We start from the raw sequence: 23,062 nt of genomic DNA on the forward strand, positions 1-23,062 counted from the left end.
GGAGGCTATCGTGGGGTCGAGCCGGCAGTAGCCGCGACATGTGGTTCCACCCCACCCCTCGCAGGCTTTGCCTCTAACCGCCACCGTTCCCAGGCTGCCTAATGGGATGGAAAGGAAGGCTGGGCGAGCGTATAGAAGCGTGCTCGACCTCGTCGTGGCAGCCTGCACGGCAGCGCTGGCAGGCGCCGGCGATGAGCGAACCCCTGGTCATGTGGTCAACTCACCCTCCACACCCCGCGTACTGGCGCGCGGCGCGGGCGGATGACTAGGGGAGGGAAAGCGGAGATCCTAGCTCGTTGGGAATAGGGGAGAAGTGTCAGTGTGATGGGAGGGCGTACGCCGGCGTTTTTGCCTTTGAAAACTGAACAGTTTTTTTAACTTCGTAACTCCTTGGGAGCACGAGCCGCGTGCTTTCGCGCGCGTTCTACTCCGCGCCTCGCTCGCCCTCAAAAGAGCTACAGAAGCCGCTCCGCGTCTTTCTCGCCCTCGTAGTGCTCCACGGAGCCGTCGGCAAACTCCGCGCGCACCTTCCGCTCCGCACCTTGCTCGCCCTCGAAGTGCAGCAAGGTGCCGGCACACACCGCGCGCACAAGCCGCTCCGCACCTTTCTCGCCCTCGTAGTACTGCACGATGCCGCTGGGAAACTCCTCGCGCACCACCCGCTCCGCACCTCGCTCGCCCTCGAAGTGCTCCACGGCGCCATCGGCACGCACCGCGCGCACCAGCCGGTCCGCACCTCGCTCGCCCTCGTAGTACGCAGTGCCTTCGGGCGACTCCTCGCGCACCATCCGCTCCGCACCTTTGTCACCCTCAAGTGGTGCACAGTGCCGTCGGCTGACTCCATGCGCACCAACCGCTCCGCACCTTTGTCACCCTCAAAGTGGTGCGCAGTGCCGTCGGCTAACTCCGAGCGCACCAACCGCTCCGCACCCTGCCCGCCCTCGTAGTACTGCACCTGGCCGCTGGGAAACTCTTTGCGCACTTTCCGCTCCGCGCCTCGCTCGCCCTCGAAGTGCGCCACGGCGCCGTTGGCAAACACTGAGCGCACCTTCCGCTCCGCTCCTTTCTCGCCCTCGTAGTACTTCACCAGGCCGCTATGTAAGAGACGCACCCGCAGCTTCGCGCCGTTCTCGCCGCGCCGCAGCCTCCAGACCTCGATAGGGCGCTCTCCAGCGCCCTCCTAGCGTCGGTGTAAATGTTACACACCGACGCGGCAGCGAACGCGCTGTCACGTACTCGCTGTCGTCGGCCTCGAAGCCCCACTCCTTCGCAACGTGCGGCACGGCTCCCAACGGCAGAGAGAAGCTTCTCTTCTGCCTTAGCCACGTGGTCTTCGTCACTTCGTCACTTCACAGAAAAGGTCTTCGCTCCTCGGGCGGACCAGATATCCAGTGCAGATTTGAGAGAGAGAGAGAGAGAGAGATTTAGAACCTTCTCTCAGATTTGCTGAAGTGAGTGGGGCATCCCCGGGGGAGGGGTCAAGAGAGAGAGAGAGAGAGAGAGTGAGAGAGAGAGAGAGAGAGAGAGAGACTGAGAGAGAGAGAGAGAGAGAGAGAGAGAGAGAGAGAGAGAGAGAGAGAGAGAGAGAGAGAGAGAGAGAGAGATTTAGCAATACCAAACAACTCCAACACTCGCGCGCGAGACGTGCAGACAGGGTTGCCGGGTGAGAGCGAATGGCGCGGTTCACGCCTCGCACAACAGAGAGAGAGATGCGCTCTGCATGGTGGTTTTTGGGGGGTCAAATCTGCTGAAGTCGCGCCGTGCGATTCTCGGCGAGAGATGGGCTCTCGCCTAACATATGGTGACATCGAGTGACTTCGCGTTCGTAGAGAGAGAGAGAGAGAGATTTTTAGCAATACCAAACAAATGTGAACCGCGTCGTATGCGATTGTGTTTCGTAGTGTGAACCGCGTCGTATGCGACGCTCTTGTTTCTTTCACCCTTGGTTTCTTGCCGTCGTCTCTGGGCAGGGGCCCACCCCGCACACAGCGGGTCCCCAAGCGTGAACTTGTCTCTTATCATGAACGTGAACGGGGTTGTGCGTTTATGTGAACGTGAACGGCGGTCAACCGGGGTTGTGTTTTTGTGTGAACGGCGGCCGCCCAGAAAACACGCCTCCGTGGCTCGGGTTACACCAATCCTCGCTACCCAACGCGGCCTAGGAGCGTCAGCGCCCCGCAAAATGGATTGCAGCCGCCAGACCTCCGTCCGTCCGCCGCCGGCCTTGATGGAGTACAGCCGCTGCAGGCCGCACCCCATTCCAGGCGAGCGCTGGACGCTAGCGGCATACCGGCGACAGATGGCCCACCTGGTGAAAACGGAGCAGCAGGCCGCGCTCTTGAGCGTCCGTGGCAACAGGCTCAGTGCGTGCGTGTGCGCGGGACCCAGCGGTCCTGCTGCACTCACGTCGAAGTTGGCCTTGGAGTGGCTCGTCAGCTTATGGCGGGAGGCCCTTCAGCCCGGCGCGGACTTTAGCGTGGTCGCCGCCCTGCACGACTTTGTGACGCCGCAACTTCAAGCGGCCGCGCCCGTCTATAGCATCGAGCAAGGGCCCAACCGCGTCTCGCTGCCTACTTTCAACACGTGGCGCGGCGGCTGGACGCACGAGACTCCGCGCAACTTGACGGCGCCCGGGGCCACACCGCGCGAGTGGAGCACGCGCAAGTCGCAGCTTGTGTGGCGGGGCAGTGTCGCATCATACGGCGGCGTGCGGTCGCGTCTGCTGACTATGGCGCAGCGCCACCCTCGGTGGATCGATGCGCGTGGCACGGACGGTGCCGGCGGCAGCGCGGCGCGGCTGACGCTGGCGCAGCAGGAGTCGTTCAAGTACACGATTAATATGCCGGGGCTGATCAACGCGTATGCCTGGCGCACGCCCGAGCTCTTCCTGCGTGGCTTCCTCGTCTTCCACGTGCGCGACGGGGACCTCCCCTTCTGGCGGCGCTACCCCGGTGCTTCGGCCGAGCCCGAGTTCATGTGCCAACTGCGCCCCTTCATCCACTACATCCCGCTCAACGCCTCGCTCGGCTCGCTGCTCGCGCAGCTAGAGTGGGCTATGGCGCATGATGACGTGGCGCGGGCCATCGCGCAACGCGGGCGCGCCGCGATGCTACGACTTCTCGAGCCGAGTCGCCTCGCGCACACGCTCACGTCGCGGCTTCGCGCCGCGCCATTTTTCGCGATCGGGTGCTTCGCGTGCCCCCCGCCGCACTGCAAGCGCACCCAGGCCTCGCTCGCCGCGGGAGCGCCGCTAGCAGGAGGGCCGCGGGCGGGGGTGCTGGGTGAGCCGCGTGAGCGCCCCCACGGCCAGCGTGCCGTCGATGGCGACGGCTCGCTGGACGATAAGCGCTCAAACCGTGTGGCGTGGCGGCCAGCGGCACGAGCGGTCGGAGCGTTGGGTCAAAACAGGAGCCGAAATTTACAACGACGCGTGGCGGCGAGTGCCTCGACATGAACTCTGCAAACTGGCGCCGGCTGTGCCCCGCCTCGTTTGCGCGCCGGCTGCGCCCGCTGCCGCTCGGCGGTCGACGCCAGCTCGTCTTCAGCGGCGACTCGGTGGCTGGCCAGCTCTTCGCGGGATTCGCGTGCGAGCTGGCGCCCGCCGAGCGCGCCGCCGTAGCGTGGCAGCCGTTTAACCTCTTCAACGCGCCGCTCGCGCCGCGGCTGATCACGGCGCGCCCCGCGGGGAGCGTCTTCGTCATCCTCGCCGGCACGTGGTTCCGCGTCGAGCAGATGGACGCGTACGAGGCGGCCATTGCTCAGATGCTGCGCACGCTGCGCGCGCACCCCACTCACAATTTCCTCGTGCTGAGTATCGCCGCGCAGCACTGGCGCGGTGGCAAGTACAGCGACGCCGCGCGCGACGAGTGCCTCCAGCGCGCGCACGCCCTCCCGTGCGGCGACGAGCGCAGCGCCGAGGCCATCGCCGAGTACGAGCGTCGCCTCGAGCGTCAGCTGCGCGCGACGGCCTTGACGGCCACGCCGAGGGTCAACTCGACCCCCTTCGAGCGGCGGCGGGACAACATCGCGCTCTTCTCAATGTATAACGCGACGCGCGCGTGGCACCAGCTGCACCCCGGCTGGAAGAAGAACCACAACGGCGTCGAGTGCGACTGCACTTTGCTACGAGCACAAGGCCTTCCACCCACTGGCGCAGGCGCTGCGCCGCGCGGTACTCGCGCTCGCCGCACCAAGGCGGCACGCCGACGTGCCCTAGTCATGAAAGTTCTCTCCCGCCGACTTTGACGAGTCGGCGCGCCGCGTTCGTGTGTCTGATTAGCTAAAATATGCCACAAATCTAACAGTGCGGGAGTGGCGAGTATGAACGTCGCTCAGGGCTAACAGTGGGATCTCTAATGATGAAAGAAAGAAAGAAAGAACACAGACAGCCCAAAGGAGGGATAGGAGGACGGCACGCGTCGCACTCGTATTTTTTTCGGAGGCGCTTGACGTTGTACCCCCCTCTGCTTGTCCCTCTCTCGGGCGACCGCCCAACCTCGACAAACCACTGACCTTTTTTGAGCCTCTGCCTCCGCCCCCCCGCCGACCCCCGTTCGGACGGCGTTGCACGGCGGTTACAGGCGAAGGGTGATCGAAATGTTCAACCGGCTTCTTCCCGACTGCCTGCCGTGCGCATCATCTGGCGCCGGCCGAAAGCACTCGGCGCGTCGCACAACCTGTGACGCTGCCATCACCGCCGATCGAATCCCGCGGATCATCCACCAGATGGACTTTCTCCCGTCCAAACATCGCAACCCGCTGCTTGCTCTGACAGAAAACACACATCGCTTGCACCAAGACTGGTGCGTGCACTACTGGTCGGACGAGGAGATGGGCCTCGCGGTCAACTCCATGCCGAACGACATCTTTAGCACGTACCCCTTGCTAAACATGGGCGTGATGCGGGCCGACACGGCGAGGCTGGCCATCATGTTCGCCTATGGCGGCTGGTACCTTGACACAGATATCCTGTGCGCTGGCAACCTGCCGCGGTGTCCGACTCCCGCGCCGTATTATAGACGCCCTGTGGGACGCCTGTGTAGGTGCACGCGGCCTGTTTCGGAGCTCGTCGCACCGGGCGAAGAGCTCGTGCTCGTCGAGCAGCCCTCCACGGCCATGCATGGTGGTGGCGTGGCCAACTTCCTGATGGGCTCGGCGCCGAAGCACCCGCTGTGGAATGCCACGCTGACACACATCGCGCGGCACGCGACGTCCCAGCTCCACGGGCTGCCCGGCTTGCTCTTGGCCAAGAACGCGAGCCATCGGCAGGTGCTCGCGATTACGGGCAGCCAGGCGATCACGCACGCAGTAGTAAAGCAGCCTTAATTCCAAGATCGGCCCCCTATCATCGCATGCCTACATACCTCCCCATACCTACCCACACCTACCCACACCTCACCATACCTCCCCATGCCAGGCGATCACACACGCGTGGCGCCAGCTGTCGCAGCACGGCCTTGCCGGCATGCGCGCGACGCGGCTGGTCGAGCAGGTGCCACGCTGGCTGCTGCGCCAGGTGGGACTCCCCGACAGAATTGGCGCAGGGCGGCGCAGGGCGGCGGTATACCAGCCGCCTGGGGTGTCGTCGCAGCCGACGCCAGCGTGCTACCACCTAAATATGTTCTCGTGGGGCCCGGCGTGGAGGCGCGTCGCAAACAGGCAGAAGCGGCGCACGCTCTCCTTGCGCGGCGAGACGCTCGCGGGTGCGGAGCCTCGTGACGCCGCAGTGGGAGCGCTGCGCCGCATCCCACCGAGGATGCGCACGGCCGACTCCAACACGGCGGCTGGGAAACAGGCGCTTGCGATGATGCGCAAGCAGGCGGGACGCATGCGCCGTTTCGTCCACGCCAGCGGCGCGATGCCATCGCCGCTTGGGCCGTCGCTGCCTCGGGGGCGATCGTTGCCTCGCGCGCCGTTCCACACGGACGCCAGGGGGCGGGCGCTGCAGGAGGTGCGGGGCGCGGGCATGCCCACCGGCGCTCGTTTGCCAGGGCGCAGCAACCGCGTTAGGAAGCTCGGTGGCAAGGGGACGGCTCGCGGCAAGCACGCCGGAGGTGTCGCGCGAAGCAGCCGCCGAGGCCGGTCGTCAAGGGTTGGCGGAGGCGACGGCGGTGAGGACGAGGCGGCATGCGCGTCGCTCGCGTCGCTCGGTGTGCGCTCCATCCTCTTCGTCGGCGATTCGTTCATACGTCAGCTCTTCCTCGCAACGCTGCTGCTGCTGGTGCCGCGCGGCCATTCGCCTCTCTTTCTCGCGCCCGTCACGTCGTGGGCGCCTTCGACGCGCGGAATGGCGCACTGCACGGCGCAGCAGGTCGCCACTTCAGCCGACTCGCATTGCCGCCACGACTTCGCGCGGTCCACGGCCAAGCACCTGGACGCCGTGCGACAGCGCGCGATCTGCGCCGGCCGCGTCTCGCTTGAGTTCGTATACGGCGGGATCAAGCAGACGGCGGCGACGGGCGCGGGCGACGCCGAGTTTCCTGGCATCGACGTCGCCGCACCCGCCGACTTGGTCGTGCTCGGCTACGGCATCTGGGACAGCTTTAGCACCGAGGCCGTACAGCGGCGCATACAGCGGCACCTCACAGCGGTGGAGCGGTGGCGCAGCGCGGCGCCGCGGCTCGTCTTCCTTGCGTCGGACTCGCGCCACCGCAACGACTTCGGGCGGCAGATGGACGGGCACGTCGTCGCTTTCAACAGCAAGATGGCGCGCGCGCGCGCGCGCGCGCTCTCGAATGCTCACGTCACGCATAGTCACACGCCCACCCGCTCGGCCGCAGTCACACGCCCGCCTCTCCCCCTCACCCGGCCAGCCGCGCCGCTCGCCCGCAAGCGGAAAGCACACATGCCAACTCCATGAGACAAATACTTGACTCACTCGTGAGTGCAGGCGGCCTTCTGGCGTGTGCACCCGTACCGCGACGCTCGCGGTCGCCCGCCGCTCTTTCTTTCCTTCTACGCGCTCACGAGGACCACACGGCCGTATGACGGCACTCACTACTCTCCCTCCGTCAACCACGTCAAGGCGAGGAGGCTCATCACGGCGCTCGCCGCACGCGCCGACCCCTCAGCCGTTGCTCCGCGCGTCGCCGCCACTGCCGCCTCCGTCGCCGGGTCGGCGCCTCCGGGGATGAGCCCCGGTCCAGCCGCCGAGGAAGAGGTGACGCCCTCCTCTGGGAGACTAATCGAGATTCCCCGAGATTGTCCAAGATTACTCGCGGTAGGCCTCCACGCGGACGGCAGCCTCGGCGACCCGCGACCAAACCGCCCCCACAACCACAGCGTGCTACCTGATCTCTCTGCTCGGCACTCGCGCTTCGGACTTCACGGAGGTGGAGCGGATGGCGCGCACATTGCGCCTCTTTGACGACGGCGGGCGCCACCCGCTCGTCCTCTTCCACGAGGCGAGCGTGCCGAGCGCCGTCTTCGGTGCCATCCGCAAAGCGCTGAGCTCGCACCAGCGGCTGCTGTTGCCTGCGAGGGTCGACTTCCCGCCAGGCCCGCCCGCCGCGATGGGGCCGGGCGCTCGGCCGCCAGGGGGCCTGATGACGACGCACAACCGCACGGGCTGGGGTTACTACCACATGCTCCAGTTCTTCGCCTTCGACGTCTTCCACCACTCCGCGCTGAGCGACGCGGAGTACGTGATGCGCATCGACAGCGACGCGACGATCGACGCGCGGATGCCCGACCTCTTCGCGATGGTGAGGCTGCGCGGCGCGGCCTACCTGACCCCGGTCGGCAACGCCGACTGCGGCGACATTGTCGAGGGGCTGCCCGGGCTCGCCTATGCCGCCGCAGAGATTTACGGCCTCGAGGCGCGCGTGAAGCGGCTCGTGTACCGCAAGGCGTGCAGACCGGGCACGCTGTGCGTGGATCGGGGCAAGCTGTGCGTGCTCGGCTTTTACAATAACCTCGAGGTCGTGCGCGTCGCCGACTTTATCGCACCACCGCCCGCCGCCGCGACGTTCGCCAGCGCCGTGCAGCGCTCTCTCGGCATCTACCGCCACCGCTGGGGAGACGCTATTATTCGCCGGCTGATGCTGGCGCTGATGGGCAGCAGCGTGATCTACCTCGACGAGTTGGCCCCCCGCTCCGAGTACTGCCACCGACAGTTCTGCGTGGGGGCGCGCGGCAATACGCGCACCGACAAGTTCGGCCAGGTGCATGCGTTCGAACTCGCCGTGGGCTGAAGGCTAAACGGCTGCGGGTTGTCGCCTCTTACATACTATCTCTGCTCGTCTACTGTCAGCTCTCCCGGGTTGCGGAACCGCACTTGCCGAGGCTGCGGCCGAAGCGGTGTAGGCGGACAACGATGCGGCGTGACGGGCGCGGGTGGAGTGCCGGACACGAGGACACGCTGGTGAGTGGACGGCAGGGCCTTCCATTGTTAGGACTCCTAACACGCTTCCAAGCGTGGGATTCTAGCATGGGATGCCAGCGCGCAAGGGGGTATGGGGGGAGGGGGGGGAGAGTAGTAGTGTCGTGCTTTTCGCCAAAACGCAAAAAGAAAGAGGAGACGCTGGTCGCTGCCGTCAGACGAGGGGTTGCTATCCGGTGCAAGCACGAGCGGTCGTGACGCGACGGCGTGTACCATCACACACCCCGTTGCCGAGGTTGTCGTGAAAGTGTGTTGTGGGTCCTTGCAAACTTTAGCGCTTCTCATCGTTGGACACGCACATGCACACAGCACACACCGGCGGGCGCTTTCGAGGCGAGGCGGGCGCCACAACGCCTAGGAGCACAAACAGTGAACGAGCGACACCTACGACAACAACCCGCATGGGCAACCCGCGACAACCCGCGGGTCGCGGCCAAGCAGCAAGCTGTGCTCGGTTTCGCACCGAGTCCACACCGAACTCTGACGCAGCCGGGGGGGCGCCCCTATGGCCGCCCCCGTACGCTCACCTCGGGCAGGTGCTCGGCCCCGTGGCGAAGGGGCGGTGGTTTCTGAACGTGTGCTTGAGGTCTACCCCCTGCTCGTGCCACCACTCAAGCGCGAGCGCCACGCGCGTGCCGCTCTCGAACGGCGTGACGCGGTGCTCCTGGTCCGAGCGGTAGAAGAGCGCCTCGTGCTGCGTCGGCCGCGCGCGGTGCACCACGCCGTCGCTCTCGTGCTCGAGCGCCGCGCCCGCGTACGCGCCGTCGGCCGAGAGCATCAGCAGCATCGTCACCGCCGACTGCGGGTCGATGTGCCAGCCGAGCGAGTCGGCCGGCTCGTGGTACTGCAACAGCTCGATCGTGCGCGTCGTCAGCCGATTCGCGTCCAGCCGCCCCCACGTCGCATTCGCATCAGCCTCGAGCGCCAGGCGCCGGAAGCGCGCAAAGAGCCCCGGCCGGCATAGCCCTCGTCCTTGTGGCTGCTCTCATCTACCTGAGGAAGCGGAAGGCGCGCGAGCAGGCCCGCCGCGTCATGCAAAGGCAAAGTGTGCCAGACTGAGGTTGAGCTCGCGGTCGGAGGAGGAAAGCCGAGTCGAGTCGCTGTGGAGGAGCTCAGCGTGGTCCACACCATGATGGTCCGCGGTACGACTACGAGGTGGTGGACGTGCGGCCGCGGATTTGACTGAGCGCCACCTTTTGGCGTGGCGTGCCGCTGCTTGAATTGCGCGGAGAGTGAGCTCGATTGCATGCTGTACGGAGGCGCGTGTGAGCGCGAGTGAGTGCAGTTTGAAGCATGAAAAGCAAAAAAAGACGCTCGGCCACAGCGCCTCCACACTCTCGGAAGGGGCTGTCGCGCTTTTGCCTTTTCCAACCCGCCCGGCCCCGCACGGATAAAGCCGTAACACGCACTTGCTGACTCTGCTCTCTGGCACCCACCGCCCCCTCCACGGCGGCCCGTCTCTCTGACACCCCCCCCCCCTTCCTCCGCCCCACCCCGCGGCCGCCGCCTCCCTCCGCCGCCGCCGACCTCACCTCGCGGCGGGCGGCCTCCCCTTTCGCGACGGCATGCGGAAGAGCGAGGCGGCGCCCTTGGAGGCCCTCGGTGCGGTCGCCTCGCCGAGCGGCGAGGCGGAGGGCGAGGCGGAGGAGGCGGCACCGTCGGAGAGCGCGGCGGTGGAGGCCGTGAAGCTCGCCTCGGCCAAGCCTTGCCGCAACGCGAAGATGCGACGCTCCGGCGACGGCAGCCCCTCGGCCGTCACTGCGCCCTTTGAGCCCGGCGCGGGACTCGCGCCCGCGCCCACCGAGAGGGAGGGCGCGTCGCAGCCGCCGCCCAACAAGACGCCGGATGGCTGTGCCGCCGCCTCGGCCGCCGCCGCCGCGGCAGCCGATGCCACGGCTCCCGCCGCCAGCCTCGCCGCGTAGCTCGCCCCCGTCGCGTAGCACTGCGGCGTCGCCTCGGCGGAGTAGGCGAAGGCACGAGCTCGCGCCGCCGCCGCCTGGAGGCGCAGCGACTCCACCGTCGCCTTGAGCCCCTCGACCTCCCGCTGCAGCTGCTTGACCTACAATCGGGCACCCCCCTCGGCATCCTCTCGGCTGCGCTCGAGCTGCCCCCCTCGCCCCTCCGGCTGCAGGCTGCTTCACCTCGCCGACGAGCGTGTCGCGCGTGCCATGCAGCCGCGACGACGCCTTGTACGGCCCTCCGCGCTCAAGGAATTAAGCATTCATAGCTGATACACAAATAGGCGGCGGCGCCTTGTACGGCCCTCCACGCGTCGAGATCTCCATCGCCCGCTTGAAGAGGCCTCGCGCGACGGCGCTCTCGGCCACCACCGGCCCGCGCAGCTCGATGGACAGCGACTGCTTCGAGGGGGTCCGCCCGCCTGTTCACAGCGAGGGGTGTGAAAGAGGCCTCGCTGCTGCAGCGACTGCTTCGCGGGGGTCGGGGTCGGGGTCGGGGTCGGGGTCGGGGTCGGGGTCGGGGTCGGGGTCGGGGTCGGGGTCGGCCCGCCCGCAGAGGCCACCCGCGGCTCCTTGGAGAGAGTGAGCGGCGGGATGAGGACCCGCATGAGCTCGTCCTCCTCCGCCGCCGGCGCCGCCCTCTCCACCTCCACCTCCGCCTCCGCCTCCGCCTCCGCCTCCGCCTCCGCCGCCTCCGCCTCCGCGTCCACTGCTCCCGCTCGCACCGCCCGCCGCGTGGGTGACTGTCCTCCCAGGATCGGGTCGATGGCGGACCACTTGTCGGCAGTCGAGCCCGCGCCGCCGCGCCTCGCCTCGGGCCCCTCGAGCACCTGTTATCACTCATCGACTACTTAATTACTAATTCGGCCGCGCCCCGCCTCGCCCCCCCGCTCGAGCGCCATCTCGATGGGCGAGATGTCCAGCGTGAGCTTGTGCCGCCACGAGGGCAGGCCGAGCAAGTCGGAGAGCTCGAGGAAGGGCGTGAGGATCTTGATCTCCGCACTGTGCCACCCTTCGCGCATCAGCTTGTCGATGCCGCGGTAGATGCGCCCGTGCCGCAGCCGCAGCCGCGCCGTCTCCCCTAGCTGAGACGACCACTGCGCCCCCTCGAGCGGCGCCCAAAAGTCGTCCAACGCGCGCCAAAAGGCGGGCACGTACAGCACCTTGCCCGGTGCGAGGCCGAGCGACAGCTCATGCGCCGCATCGTCTGCACCGGAGCGGAGCTGCCACACGCGCAGCGCCGGCGGAGCGCCCCCCTCCTCCGCCGAGCCGGTGAGCTCTGCCGAGGCGGCCCCAGAGCCGCGCGGCGACAGAGGCGAAACCACCGCGCCGGCGGCCGCCGCACCGACGCCCGCCAGCCACGCGCCCACCTTTTGGAGCGCCGAGCCGCCCCCCTTGACCTTCGCCAGCTCCGCCGCGCACATGTCTCCGGCGAAGTCGACGCCGCCCCCAAGGGCGAGGTCGGGGCGGGGCGGCGGGGCGCCGGAGAGGGTGATGAAGTGCGGCGAGCCGGCCGAGAGCAAGTCGACGGCGATGAGCGAGGCGAGGTAGGTGTGGGAGGCCGAGCCGAGTCCGACGACAGCGCGGCTGCGATGCCTCAGCTCGCGCGCCTCGACCCGCAACAGCTCTGTGCCGTCGCCGTCCACCGTCGCCGCCCTGCTCGCTGGCACGCGGACGGGCGCGCGGCCTCCGGAGTGCGACCCGCCTGCTGGCAATCTCGTGTCATCTCGTGTGATCTCGCGTCATCTCGGGCAATCTCGCGTCATTTCGTGTCATCTCGTGTCATCTCGGGCAATCTCGGCTCATCTCGGCTCATCTTGGGCAATCTCGGGTCATCTCGTGTCATCTCGTGTCATCGAGGGTCGCCTCGAATCGTCTTAGGAGATTTCGGGAGATCTCGGGTCCTAGCGGGAGATCTCAAGAGAGTTCGGCCGCCGGAGTGTGACCCGCCTGCGGCGGCGGCGTGCAGCGCCTCGAGCGGCGAGGCGGCGCGCAGCAGCGTCGCGCTCGCCACGTCGAGCCGGAGGTCCGAGCAGCTCGACACGTACAGGCGCGGCGCGGCGTCGAGCCGCGGGTCTGTCGGCAGCGGAGCTCCGCTCGCAAGCTCGAAATCGAGGCCGCCCTCGACCTCGTCCACGTCTCCGCCGCGCTCCGCCTCCTCCTCGACGTCCTCCGGCGCAGCCGCGCCCGCGCCGCGCCCGCGCACGCCGCAGCCGCCGCCCGCGGCGCCTCGCGTGGCGACGTGCGTCTGGGCGACCAGCCGGCACCTGGGGCAGTGGAGAGGGCGCAGAGGCGTCGGAGAGGGAGAAGAGGAGGGCGGCGGGGCGACGGGCAAGCACCACGCGAGCGTGTCATCTCGTGTCATCTCGGGAGATCTCGGGAGATCTCGGGAGATGTCGGCGCCACGCGAGCGTGTCGACAGGCAGCCGCTCCTCCGCCCGCTGCAGCGCCTCCCTCAGCTGCGGCTCCTCCTTGGCCAGAGCCTCGCGCGCGGCGCGGAGCGCCTTCGAGTCGGTCAGCGCCGCCGGCCGAAGCTTGCCCTGCCCGAGCCCGCGCTGCAGGAAGGAGACGTAGTCGCGGCGGTACGAGCGCGCTTGGCGGAGCAGCAGCACCGTGTCCGCAGGGCAGCGCGTGTTCTTGGGTCGGATGGCGAGGACGACCGCGCGCGCCGCCGCCTGCCACCGCAGCCGGGGTATAGCCGAGGGATAGCCGAGGGATAGCCGAGGTATGGCCGAGAGATAGCCGAGAGATAGCCGAGAGGGATAGCCGAGGGATAGCCGCCGCCTGCCACCGCAGCCTCGGCGGCACCACCTCGGAGCCGAGCTCGTCGATGGCCAGGCGAGAGAGCGAGCGCAGCCCGACGGCGGGCCTGGGGAGATGCCACGAGATGTGGGGAGATCTGGGGGAGAGGCGGGCCTGGGGAGATGCCACGAGATGTGGGGAGATCTGGGGGAGAGGCCACGAGATGTGGGGAGATCTGGGGGAGAGGCGGGCCTGGGGAGATGCCACGAGATGTGGGGAGATCTGGGGGAGAGGCGGGCCTGGGGAGATGCCACGAGATGTGGGGAGATCTGGGGGAGAGGCGGGCCTGGGGAGATGCCACGAGATGTGGGGAGATCTGGGGGAGAGGCGGGCCTGGGGAGATGCCACGAGATGTGGGGAGATCTGGGGGAGAGGCCACGAGATGTGGGGAGATCTGGGGGAGAGGCGGGCCTGGGGAGAGATCACGAGATGTGGGGAGATCTGGGGGAGAGGCGGGCCTGGCGACGGTGTACGCGGCCCACAGCTTGTGCGCGGACGAGAGCGCCGAGAGGGAGAGGAGAGCCGCCAGCTGCAGGTCAGTGGCGCGCATCACCAGCCGCTCCGCGTGCTGCCGCTTGACGGCAAGCGGACGGCCGTACCCGAACGCTGCGGGGGAGGAGCGGTGCGACATGTCCGAGGAGAAGGTCGCCCGCAGGCAGATCTCGCCCGACCCTTCCCCCAGGTGCCACCGCCCGGGAGAGTACAGCCGCTGCGGACCGCCGCCGCCCCCGCCGCCGCTGCCGCCGCCGCTGCCGCCGCCGCCTCCGCCGCCTCCGCCGCCCTTGTCTGCTGGAGTACCGCTGATTCTGCCTCCCGTGCTCGAGGTGAGCCGCACGAGCCACTCCGCGGCCGCCCAGCGCCCGCTCTCTCTCCCAATGCCCTCCATCGCCTCGCGGACGGCGTACGCACTGCGGATCGCCGCGGACTGACGCGCTAGCTCCGCCGCCTTGTCCGCCTTCTTCTTGCTCTTGACGTTGATCGCTTCGGCGGCGGAGGCGGCGGTGGCGGCGGCGGCGGTGGCGGCGGCGGTGGCGGCGGCCCGAGCCAGGGTCTCGGAGGCGGTGGGTGCCGCGGAGGCGGCGGCAGCGCTGTCGGGAGCGGCGGCTGTCGGCTTGTCGCCGAGGACGGAGGAGAAGGCGCCTCGCTGCCCTCCTCCAGTGTGGCAGTACAGGCCCGTCTCCCACACCTCGACCGACGTCTCCACCGACTCCTTCTCCACCTTGGTGCTCACCTCGACGCGCGGGAGGACGAGGCCGAGGCTGAAGGGAGGCGCGCCGCCGCCGCCTCGCGGCCGCTCGAGCCGCACGTGCACGCCTGCTCACACCGCCACTGCTGTGAAGACAGGCCGAGAGGGCGAGGCAACTACCTCGGCTGCACCTCGGCTGCACCTCGGCTGCACCTCGGCTGCACCTCGGCTGCACCTCGGCTGCACCTCGGCTGCACCTCGGCTGCACCTCGGCTGCACCTCGGCTGCACCTCGGCTGCACCTCGGCTATCTCTCGGCTATCTCTCGGCTATCTCTCGGCCATCTCTCGGCTATCTCTCGGCTATCTCTCGGCTATCTCTCGCCCTTGACCGAGAGGGCGAGGTTGACGTGCGAGAAGAGGCGCGCCTTGATTCGCTCGAGCAGCGTGCGCCGGCGCGGCTTCGCGTGCAGCGCCTTGAGCTTGCCCACCAGCGCCGCCACCGCCTTCTCCACCGCCGCCGCCTTGGCCGCCTTGAGGTCCTCGACGCTCCACGCGTCCGCCTCCTGCACGAGCAGCAACCGAGCTCCGAGCCGAGAGGCGCCGAGAGACGCCGAGGGGAGCCGAGAGGAGCCGAGAGGGAGCCGAGAGGAGCCGAGAGGAGCCGAGAGGTAGCCGAGAGGAGCCGAGAGTAGCAGCGGCCTGCACGAGCAGCACCGCGTTGAGCCCCTCGACCTGCAGCGTCCACTTATTATTCTTATTCGTATTCGTATTATTATTATCATATTATTAATCTTTTGTTTTTTGTTTTCAGCCCCTCGACCTGCAGCGTCCACTTGGCTTCTCGCGAGGTCATGTTCCCCCACGGGATGTCCATGTAGATGCGGCGCGACGACAGGTGCACGAGGCGCAGGGTCGAGCCCGCGTTGACCAGCGCGTCGTTGACGACGGAGGCGCGGACCTGCGCCGCGGGCCAATCAGTCGTCGATACCAACTCGTAGCTGGACAGGAGCGGGCCTGGCGGGCGGGCCAAGGCGGTGGCGCCCAAGGCGGCGCGAGTGGAGAGAGCGGGCGGCGTGGCTGCGAGGCGCGGACGCCGACTGGGTGATGCTGCGGTGGCAACCGAAGCTGGGTGGCGTGGCAGTGACGGCGGTGAGGCAGTGGCGGTGGCGGCGCGAGCGGCGGCGTTGGCGGCAGGCGCAGGACGTCCGACGCTGCGAGCGAGGCGGGCGGCGGCTCACGATGGCATTCTCGAGGCTGATGTCTGAGGATTCGTGCACGACAAAGTCGGAGCAGGCGTCACCAATGTCGGGGTGTTCGCCGACCTCGAGGAAGGGGCGGATGCGTTGGGTGACCTTGGAGTCGACGTACTCGTGCAGCTTCTTCTTGAGCAGCCCGCGTCCCATCGCGTTGCGGCGCGTTCCGGGCACTCTTCGGCCCTCCAAGGCTGCCGCCGCGTTGTCCTCCGCGCCCTCCGCGTCGGCCCCTTGTTGGCTGCGCTAGCCGCCGCCTTGTCCTTCACAGAAACAAAGAATTCGCCGCCTGGGTGTGGCGGCGCGCGGACGGTGGCGGCGGCGCGCGGACGGCGGCGGCGGCGCGGCGGCGCTGCTCCTCTGCTGCTGATGATGACAATGATGCTGCTCCTGCTGCCGCTCCCGCCCGCCAGCTGCCCGCACGCAAAGTGTCATCGTCGTCATCATCTCTTCACCTTCACACTGGTCGAGTCATAGGTGCGAGGGGCGTGGACGGCGGAGCTGGATCACACACACACACACACACCGGGGAGAGGCATTCAGTCGAGGGCAGTGAGGGTCCAGCTGGGTGGTGTAATTACTTATTTATTGAGCACTTGAGCACTTGATAGGGTCGATTCCGCATGGTACGAGACCCCTCGTGCCTCGATCGTCTCGCCCTCCCTCACTGGTGTGTTCATTAGTTAGTAATTAGGATAATAAATACTAATTATTAATCATCGGGCGGCGGCGCGGCGAGGGAGCGGGCGACGCAGGGCGGGGCGGGGCGGCGCGGCGGTGGGTGGGGTAATTAATTATTTATAAATGATTTATTAATTAATAATCATCGGGCGGCGGCGCGGCGCGGCGGCGGGCGGCGCGGAGCGGGGCGGCGCGGAGCGGGGCGGCGCGAACATCTGTATAGGCCAAAGGGTTGTGGGTTGCTCATGGAAGACGAGTCTTTAGCGTAAAACGGAGGGCGTAGCCGTAATCAGCGCTATGAAATTAGCCGGGAACGTATCTTGTAAGAGGTGTGGCGAAGATGATTTTTTTCGGGGGGGTACCCAGCCTGGACTGCGATAGCATACCTCTTTTTCTTCTCGAGCTCAGCGGGCAGCGGCGGGCAGGCAACACAGCCCGTGGGCTCGCAGTCGGCCATGGCAGAGCGACGGTGGTACGGCCTATTCCTGGCCTTAATATCGGCGGCAGCCTGTCAACCGACCATGGGCGCCTCAGCCAACGGAGCAGCAGGTGAGGGCGGCGTTGGCGGCAGCGGCGAGCAGCGGCAGCGGCGCTCTCGATAGCGCCGACGCCTCGGTCGCGGCGCTGAGCGCGAGGGAGGCGGCGGAGGCCGCGGCCCGAGACGTCGCTTCTCGACTCGAGGCTGAGGCGGCCGCCGCCGCCGCTCGGGCTCAGGAGGCGCGGGCTCGGGTCGAGGCGGAGGGGCAGGTGACGCAGGCGCTCGTCGACCATTACGTGGGCGTCGGCGAGCGGCTCAAGGTGATGGTGCGCGCGTATCAGACGCGGACGGGGTGCTTGCCGACCAGGCAATCAGACATCGGCCCCGATTACGCGCGACTTTGCAACGAGTACAACTCCCTCAAGCGGAACCACGAGGGGCTGGCGCAGGCAGCCAAGCGGGCCAGGAGCGCTGGGTCGTGAGGTGTGGCCGGCAGCGGCTCGCGCGGGTGATTTTGAGTCGCGGAATCGCGGATCTCGGTCGCCGCGCGTCTCTGCGCAGAACCCTCTGGTAGCGCGGTATGGTCGGTGGTCGAGTCTGAGGGTACTGTTATGTGAATTGAGTGTTGTGTGGCGCCCGTCCGGACTCGTGGGGCTGCTGTGAGCCGCTTGGTTCAGCGTCTAAAGGCTTTAAAGGAACCTCGGCCCACCCCTACAGCTATCCCTTTGGCCTATAATCTGCTCTGATCAGGCCTCCGGCCTTTGAGGCAGGGCAATGATCAGGCCCTCGACTCAAGCGGCTGCCTTCCACCCGTAGCTGCTCAGGCCGGGGGAGGGGGAGAGGTCTCCTGTTCCGCGGAACACGCGCGAGCAGGCCCCTCCTTGCCCGGTCTGTGATGCAGGGCGGTGGTCGTGCCATCGTCGCTTCGTACGCGCAACAACCCCGCCGCAATGGTCGCCGGCGCGCGACATTCCTAGCATGACCGTCCTCGCCGAATGCGTGCCGCCAAGGCGGGACGCACTCAGGGACGGTGCGGACGGGACGCGGCTCGAAGCGCGGCTCCCGCGGAGGCACGACTGGCATCCGTGGCGCGGGGATCGTCTTCGGAAAGTCGGGCATGGCTCTACCCGCAACTCTCTCGCTGACACGCGCACCCCGTCGACCTTACGAAGGATGGGCGCGCTGCGGTCGCACGCCCAAGTCATACGCCACGGCGTGCGATCTAGATTCAGCCCACGTGCCTCTGCTCGCATACACTCATACAATGAATTGACATCTCCCATGAGGGCGAGTTAGGGCTAGCAGTAGGCAGCTAGCCAGTGAGGGAGGGCGAGACGATCGAGGGGTCCCGTACCATGCGGAATCGACCCTATCAAGTGCTCAAGTGCTCAAGCTAGCCTGTGAGGAGAGCGTCCATAGACACCTCACATGACCCCACACACGGTCTCGCCCATGCCTTGCGGCTAGCGGTGAGATTGCTAGAGGCGGAGCAAGCCTGCTCTAGCCTCGCATGTTACTTGCTGTCGTCTGTTGTTTGTTGTGCCCTTGTTTGTTCCTTTGACACCTTGTGGAGTGCTGGGGGGGGCGGCGACAGGGAGGATGTGGCCCTGAGTTATGTGTACGCCAACTCAGGGTGTGTGGCAGCCAGCTGGCTGTGTGTCTTGTGAGCTTGTTTGTGTCTGTGTGTTGCTCGTGCGTGTCGTCATCATCTGTCCAGCGTCCACCCATGGGTTGGTGTCCAGTCCGAGCCTGGCTGTTCTTCACCTTCCTACATCATGTGCATGCACATGTTGTGTGTGTGAGTGAGTGTGTGTGTGCGTGTGTGTGTCACTCACACACACACACACTGTGTGTGTGTGTGTGTGTGTGTGTGTGTGTGTGTGTGTGTGTGTGTGTGTGTGTGTGTGTGTGTGTGTGTGTTAAAATGAACTCGGGGGCACAGGACGCGGTACAAACGGGGTACATCAAAAGGCACGGGCTGCCTGCACGGCGTTCACTCGAACGCCATGCACATGGCGCGGAGCAGCATCGGGTTGGTGTCGAACCCGAGCGGGTCCTCCTCCCAATCCCGGCGCCCACCCTCCGCGTCGTCCTGCTCATCGTGCGCGTCGAGCACCCTGCCGAGGCACAGGATCGTCCCCTTGGGAACGCCTGCCCCTCGCGGGCGCGGGAACTCTCATCCCTGCACCGCCATCACCTGCCATCACGAACTTCTCTCGCGCGCCCACTTGCCGCCACGGCGGCAGTGCTGGGGCGCGCGCTCGCGCAGCTCCTCGTAGAGCTCCTCGGCCCTCGCCACCTCCGCCGCCCAGCCCTCCGCCGACGCCTTGAGCCGACTTCTTCTCCCTGAGCGTCTTGAACACCGGCGGCGGCGTCGGCGATGGCGCCACCTCCGGCTCGCCCGCCTGTGTGTGTGTGTGTGTGTGTGTCGTGTGTGTCGTGTGTGTGTGTGTGTGTGTGTGTGTGTGTGTGTGTGTGTGTGTGTGTGTGTGTGTGTGTGTGTGTGTGTGTGTGTGTGTGTGACTCACTCACACTCACTCACTCACTCACTCACTCACACCTTCGGGTTTCTGTGCCCAGTGTTGTGCGAGGGAGTTTTGTTGTAAAATTCTTTCTTGAAGCAGCGTATCTCGGTCGTTCTTCACACGGCCATCGCAGAGCAGATTGTGAATGAGCTTGCCTGCGGCGAGGGCGGTCGAGTGCACGGAGCTAAGTGCCTCGCCGTCCTCGCGGGAGTCGCTTTTAGGCGGCTCCCGTGGTGTACCTGTGTTAGTGCCAGTGCGCGCCAGTCCCGTGCCTAGTGTCGTGCGAGGGAGTTTGGTTGTAAAATTCTTTCTTTCTTTCAGCATACTGGCACCTAGACTGGCACAACAAAAGGGCGCGGATTGAGGTAGAGCAAGCCTGCTCTAGCCTCGCATGTCACTTCCTGTTGTCTGTTGTTTGTTGTGCCTTTGTTTGTTCTCTTGGCACCTGGGAGTGCTGGGGGGGGGGGGGCGACAGGGAGGATGTGGCCTTGAATCATGTGTACGCCGACTCAGGGTGTGTGGCAGCCAGCTGGCTGTGTGTCTTGTGAGCCTGTTTGTGTCTGTGTGTCGCTCGTGCGTGTCGTCATCATCTGTCTAGCGTCCACCCATACCGCGTTGGTGTCCAGTCCGAGCCTGGCTGTTCTTCACCTTTCTACCTACCTACCTGGGCCTAGATCGAACGCACGGACAGTCGAGAAGACAGGCAGAGACCGACGATCGTGTCCCGGAAAGCAAACCTCCTGACCGCAACGGGCCGCGTCCCTTCTTGTGGTGATTTGTTCCATTCTTTTTCCCTCGATTTTGTTGAGTCGCTGTGAGACTTTGTGTTGCTAGAACTCTCTAATGTCGCGGCCAACACTGGGTTCCGGCTCCTAGCCGGATAGGTAGGTGGCCGTCTGTTGCCACTGACTCGCGCCAAAACGCCACATACATACCTACCTAATACCTACCGAAAAATGGCGAAAAAGGCGAAAATAGGGGGATTGCAATACCTATCTGGGACACAGATCCCCTACGGCCTGGGAGCCCGAACCCAGTCGCTATCCGAGCCGGGCCAGGCCTGCGAGTCAGCTACCCAGCCCCAGTACAAGATGCCCCTCCCAATGATCGGGGCTACTGACGAGGAGCTCTTCCCGGCGCTCAACCTCGTCTTCGTGGGCTACGCGTGCCTCATCTTCCTCCCGCGATGGCGCCACACTCCCGCCCTGACCCTCACCGTCGTCACGCTGTACTCCGCGATTTACGCCCTTCTCCTCGTCCATCGCCTCGCACTGTCGCCCACGCCGCTGCCACCAATCTCCTTCGATTCGCTCGACCACATAGCGGTGCTCTTCGCCGATCGCGCGGTGCTCTTCGCTGGGTGGGACCACTACATTGCCTTCGACCTCTTCGTCGCGCGCCACGTGTTGCTCGACTCGCAGGCCCGCGGCATCCCGCATCTGGTCGTAGTCGGCATCGTGCCGCTTGTACTGCTTGCGGGCCCTGCAGGCTTCGTGCTTTACATGGTGGTTGTGGTCCCACTCCACGCCGCCCTGTGTGGCGGCGTCGTGAGTGGCGAGAAGGCGGCCAAAGCGGCCTAGGGCACCGGCAAGCAACGCGCATGGCTGGTGCGTGATGTGGTGCCCGATGCGGCAGAGATATATTTGCGTGGCGCTTTCGGGATCCTCGCGACCCTGTGCGCAATGATGGTGCTGTGGATCCTGGGCCTTCCGGCCACGTGGCGTGCCGGGTGGGCTTGGCATGACCGTCTCGTGGCTGCGTGGTACGAGCGCTCGATCCAGACGTTGGGCCACTTCCCTACGCCGCTGAATCTGATTACCAAGTACAAAGGGCACTCGGTGGCACAGCTCTGCCATACCTTGCCGGGCGCGCTCTGGGCGGCCCTCATACCCTTCCAACTACACCCTGTGGCGCGGCGGCGCTTTCGGCGGGCGCATCGCCTCGGGGGCTACGTGTTCACGGGGTCGGCGTACCTGATGATGGTAGGGTTCGCATACATTGACGCGAAGGGTCTGGTCTACCTACACTCGGATTTCCCGCAGATCCACCCTGACCACAATACGACACGCTTTCCAGTGCACGTACCGCACGAGCCCGTTTTCCGGATGGTGGCTTGGTGGTTTGTGGTCACGATCTCCCTCGCGGTCTGGCACGCGGTGCATCGGCGAGTCAAAGAGCACAGGAGGTGGATGCTGCGCCACGTTGCGTCTGGCATCTGGGTCGCCGTGCAGAGGCTCGTTGTGATACTCGTCAGCTCCGCGACTCCTGCAGACCAGAAGAAGACTTTCGGCGACGGCGCACTGATCGGTGTAGCGCTGGCCTGTTCTGCGGCGGAGATCGCGGTTTGGTGCTATGAGCGCCCCGCTGGAGGTGTCAGGGGTAAGAAAGTCGTGTGATTCGACGGTGTAAGGGTGTCCTAGCACGGAAGTAGTGGGCCGTTGTCGGGGGAGTGGTTTCTTCTTATCCTGCCAGGATTCCAAACTGGCGCCGCTTGCTCATCTTTATTTTATTCTTCTAAAGAGCGTGCGGGGAGAGCGGCATTGTGCATGGTGCGGAGTGCATTGCCGTTCTTAACGGAGTCGCTTAGGCGGCTCCGGTGGTGAGCCGGTATGTGTGCCAGTCCGCGCCAGTCCGCGCCCTTGTCGTGCCAGTGTGCTGTGAGAGAGGGTTGTATTTGTGTGTCTCGCGCCTTGCGGGGGGGGAGCGGAAAGGAGGAACCTCTTCCCAAGAGCACCACTCTTGGAGCGCCGCCACTACCACCCAGAGCGCTGCAAGCAGCGCCGGGCAATGACGGCCTACCGCCCACCCAGCCCCCCCTCGGCACACCCCGGCAGCCAATGTGTGACGGCTCGAACCCGCTAAGCCATCCCGCAAGCGGGATGGCCCGCCACTCGAACCCGCAAGCGGGTGTACGAACCGCGAGCGGCTCGCACTCGTGACACGCAGGCGTCCGACAGACGGCGCCGGGGCTAGGCGACCGAAGAGGAACTACGGCAAGAACCGCACACCACCCGCTGACGTATTTAGAGAATTAAAACGTGGGGAAGGCGCTGTTTGCACAGAGTTGCCGTGTTGACCGCGTGTTGAGCGTGTTGACGCGTGTTGGCGCGTGTTGGCGGCGTGCTGCGCCGTCTTGCGCGCGTGTTGTCGGCCAAGATGCCCAAGTCGGGCAAGGGCAATGCCGCCGCGACGTCCGACGAGTCGTGGTACGACAAGCAGAAGCGAGAGAACCCCGACTTCTTGGAGAAGCGCGCCAGGGAGGCGAGAGAGGCACGCGCTGCAAAGAAGGCGGCTGCGGCTGCTCCTGCGCCGGCGCCGGCACCGACGGCAACTGACGCTGGGACCGCCATGAGCCCGGGCTTCTTCGCGCGTCACATGCCCAGCGTGTTCGGCAGCAAGGCGCCGGCCGGGAACAGTGCCGCTGGCTCGAGCTCGGCGGCAGCAGCCAACGCGGCCGACGCTGCATACGCTGTCAGCGACGACGTGCCGGCGTGCCAGCGCTGCTGGGAGCAGCTCAGCGCGAGCGAGCGCGTCACAGCTGCCACGCTCGGCTTCGTCCAGTGGTCGTGGGACGCGAGCGTCATGGACCTGGACAACGACATCGAGCCGAGGATCGACATCTACTCCAAGAAGACGCTGAGCGCTCGACGTCAACGCGCGAAGGACCTGGACCTGGCCGGCCTGCTCATCCACGAGGCTCACGCGGTCCTCGGCATGCGGCTGCACAACCCGGTCGACATGACCTCTGCGCAGCGCGAGGGACCGATCGACGACGCGGAGTTGGAGCCGTGCTTCCTCGTG

General features: G+C 66.2%; 7 protein-coding genes across 7 annotated transcripts; 3 read left to right on the forward strand and 4 right to left on the reverse strand.

Moving 5' to 3' along the window:
* Window positions 1-455: 455 nt before the first annotated feature.
* On the reverse strand, window positions 456-1,722 carry EMIHUDRAFT_201873 (hypothetical protein; the record flags this gene model as incomplete). The annotated part of the gene is made up of 4 exons (XM_005786583.1): window positions 456-776; window positions 851-1,153; window positions 1,233-1,347; window positions 1,697-1,722. 4 exons carry the CDS (start codon window positions 1,720-1,722, stop codon window positions 456-458), a joined length of 765 nt encoding a protein of 254 aa, XP_005786640.1.
* A 7,181-nt stretch (window positions 1,723-8,903) lies between these two features.
* EMIHUDRAFT_201876 (hypothetical protein) lies at window positions 8,904-9,628 on the reverse strand (the record flags this gene model as incomplete). The annotated part of the gene is made up of 2 exons (XM_005786584.1): window positions 8,904-9,346; window positions 9,574-9,628. 2 exons carry the CDS (start codon window positions 9,626-9,628, stop codon window positions 8,904-8,906), a joined length of 498 nt encoding a protein of 165 aa, XP_005786641.1.
* A 713-nt stretch (window positions 9,629-10,341) lies between these two features.
* EMIHUDRAFT_352211 (hypothetical protein) lies at window positions 10,342-11,251 on the forward strand. Its single transcript, XM_005786585.1, is given in 3 exon segments — window positions 10,342-10,579; window positions 10,646-10,818; window positions 10,837-11,251. The coding sequence occupies 1 exon segment, from the start codon at window positions 10,945-10,947 to the stop codon at window positions 11,191-11,193; it is 249 nt and encodes an 82-aa protein (XP_005786642.1). The 5' UTR covers window positions 10,342-10,579; window positions 10,646-10,818; window positions 10,837-10,944; the 3' UTR covers window positions 11,194-11,251.
* Window positions 11,252-14,254: 3,003 nt separating this feature from the next.
* On the reverse strand, window positions 14,255-15,823 carry EMIHUDRAFT_433927 (hypothetical protein; the record flags this gene model as incomplete). The annotated part of the gene is made up of 5 exons (XM_005786586.1): window positions 15,566-15,823; window positions 15,148-15,285; window positions 15,027-15,059; window positions 14,710-14,890; window positions 14,255-14,454 (listed from the first exon to the last, which is right to left on the reverse strand). Coding segments are annotated over exons 1-5 (717 nt in total), but the record flags the coding sequence as incomplete, so codon positions are not given.
* A 2,906-nt stretch (window positions 15,824-18,729) lies between these two features.
* EMIHUDRAFT_201880 (Hypothetical protein) lies at window positions 18,730-19,758 on the reverse strand (the record flags this gene model as incomplete). The annotated part of the gene is made up of 4 exons (XM_005786587.1): window positions 18,730-18,887; window positions 18,948-19,062; window positions 19,501-19,533; window positions 19,735-19,758. 4 exons carry the CDS (start codon window positions 19,756-19,758, stop codon window positions 18,730-18,732), a joined length of 330 nt encoding a protein of 109 aa, XP_005786644.1.
* Window positions 19,759-20,364: 606 nt separating this feature from the next.
* EMIHUDRAFT_98628 (hypothetical protein) lies at window positions 20,365-20,841 on the forward strand (the record flags this gene model as incomplete). Its single annotated transcript, XM_005786588.1, has 1 exon — window positions 20,365-20,841. The coding sequence occupies one exon, from the start codon at window positions 20,365-20,367 to the stop codon at window positions 20,839-20,841; it is 477 nt and encodes a 158-aa protein (XP_005786645.1).
* Window positions 20,842-20,943: 102 nt separating this feature from the next.
* Window positions 20,944-21,657, forward strand: EMIHUDRAFT_201882 (hypothetical protein; the record flags this gene model as incomplete). The annotated part of the gene is made up of 1 exon (XM_005786589.1): window positions 20,944-21,657. The coding sequence occupies one exon, from the start codon at window positions 20,944-20,946 to the stop codon at window positions 21,655-21,657; it is 714 nt and encodes a 237-aa protein (XP_005786646.1).
* Window positions 21,658-23,062: the final 1,405 nt, after the last annotated feature.

This window comes from Emiliania huxleyi (assembly GCF_000372725.1).
Source record: "Emiliania huxleyi CCMP1516 chromosome Unknown EMIHUscaffold_15, whole genome shotgun sequence".
NCBI lineage: Eukaryota > Haptophyta > Isochrysidales > Noelaerhabdaceae > Emiliania > Emiliania huxleyi.

What these genes read in the sequence shown, in the direction of transcription:
- EMIHUDRAFT_352211 (XM_005786585.1), top strand. Translation starts at nt 10,945, where the DNA reads ATGAGCTCGTCCTCCTCCGCCGCCGGCGCCGCCCTCTCCACCTCCACC.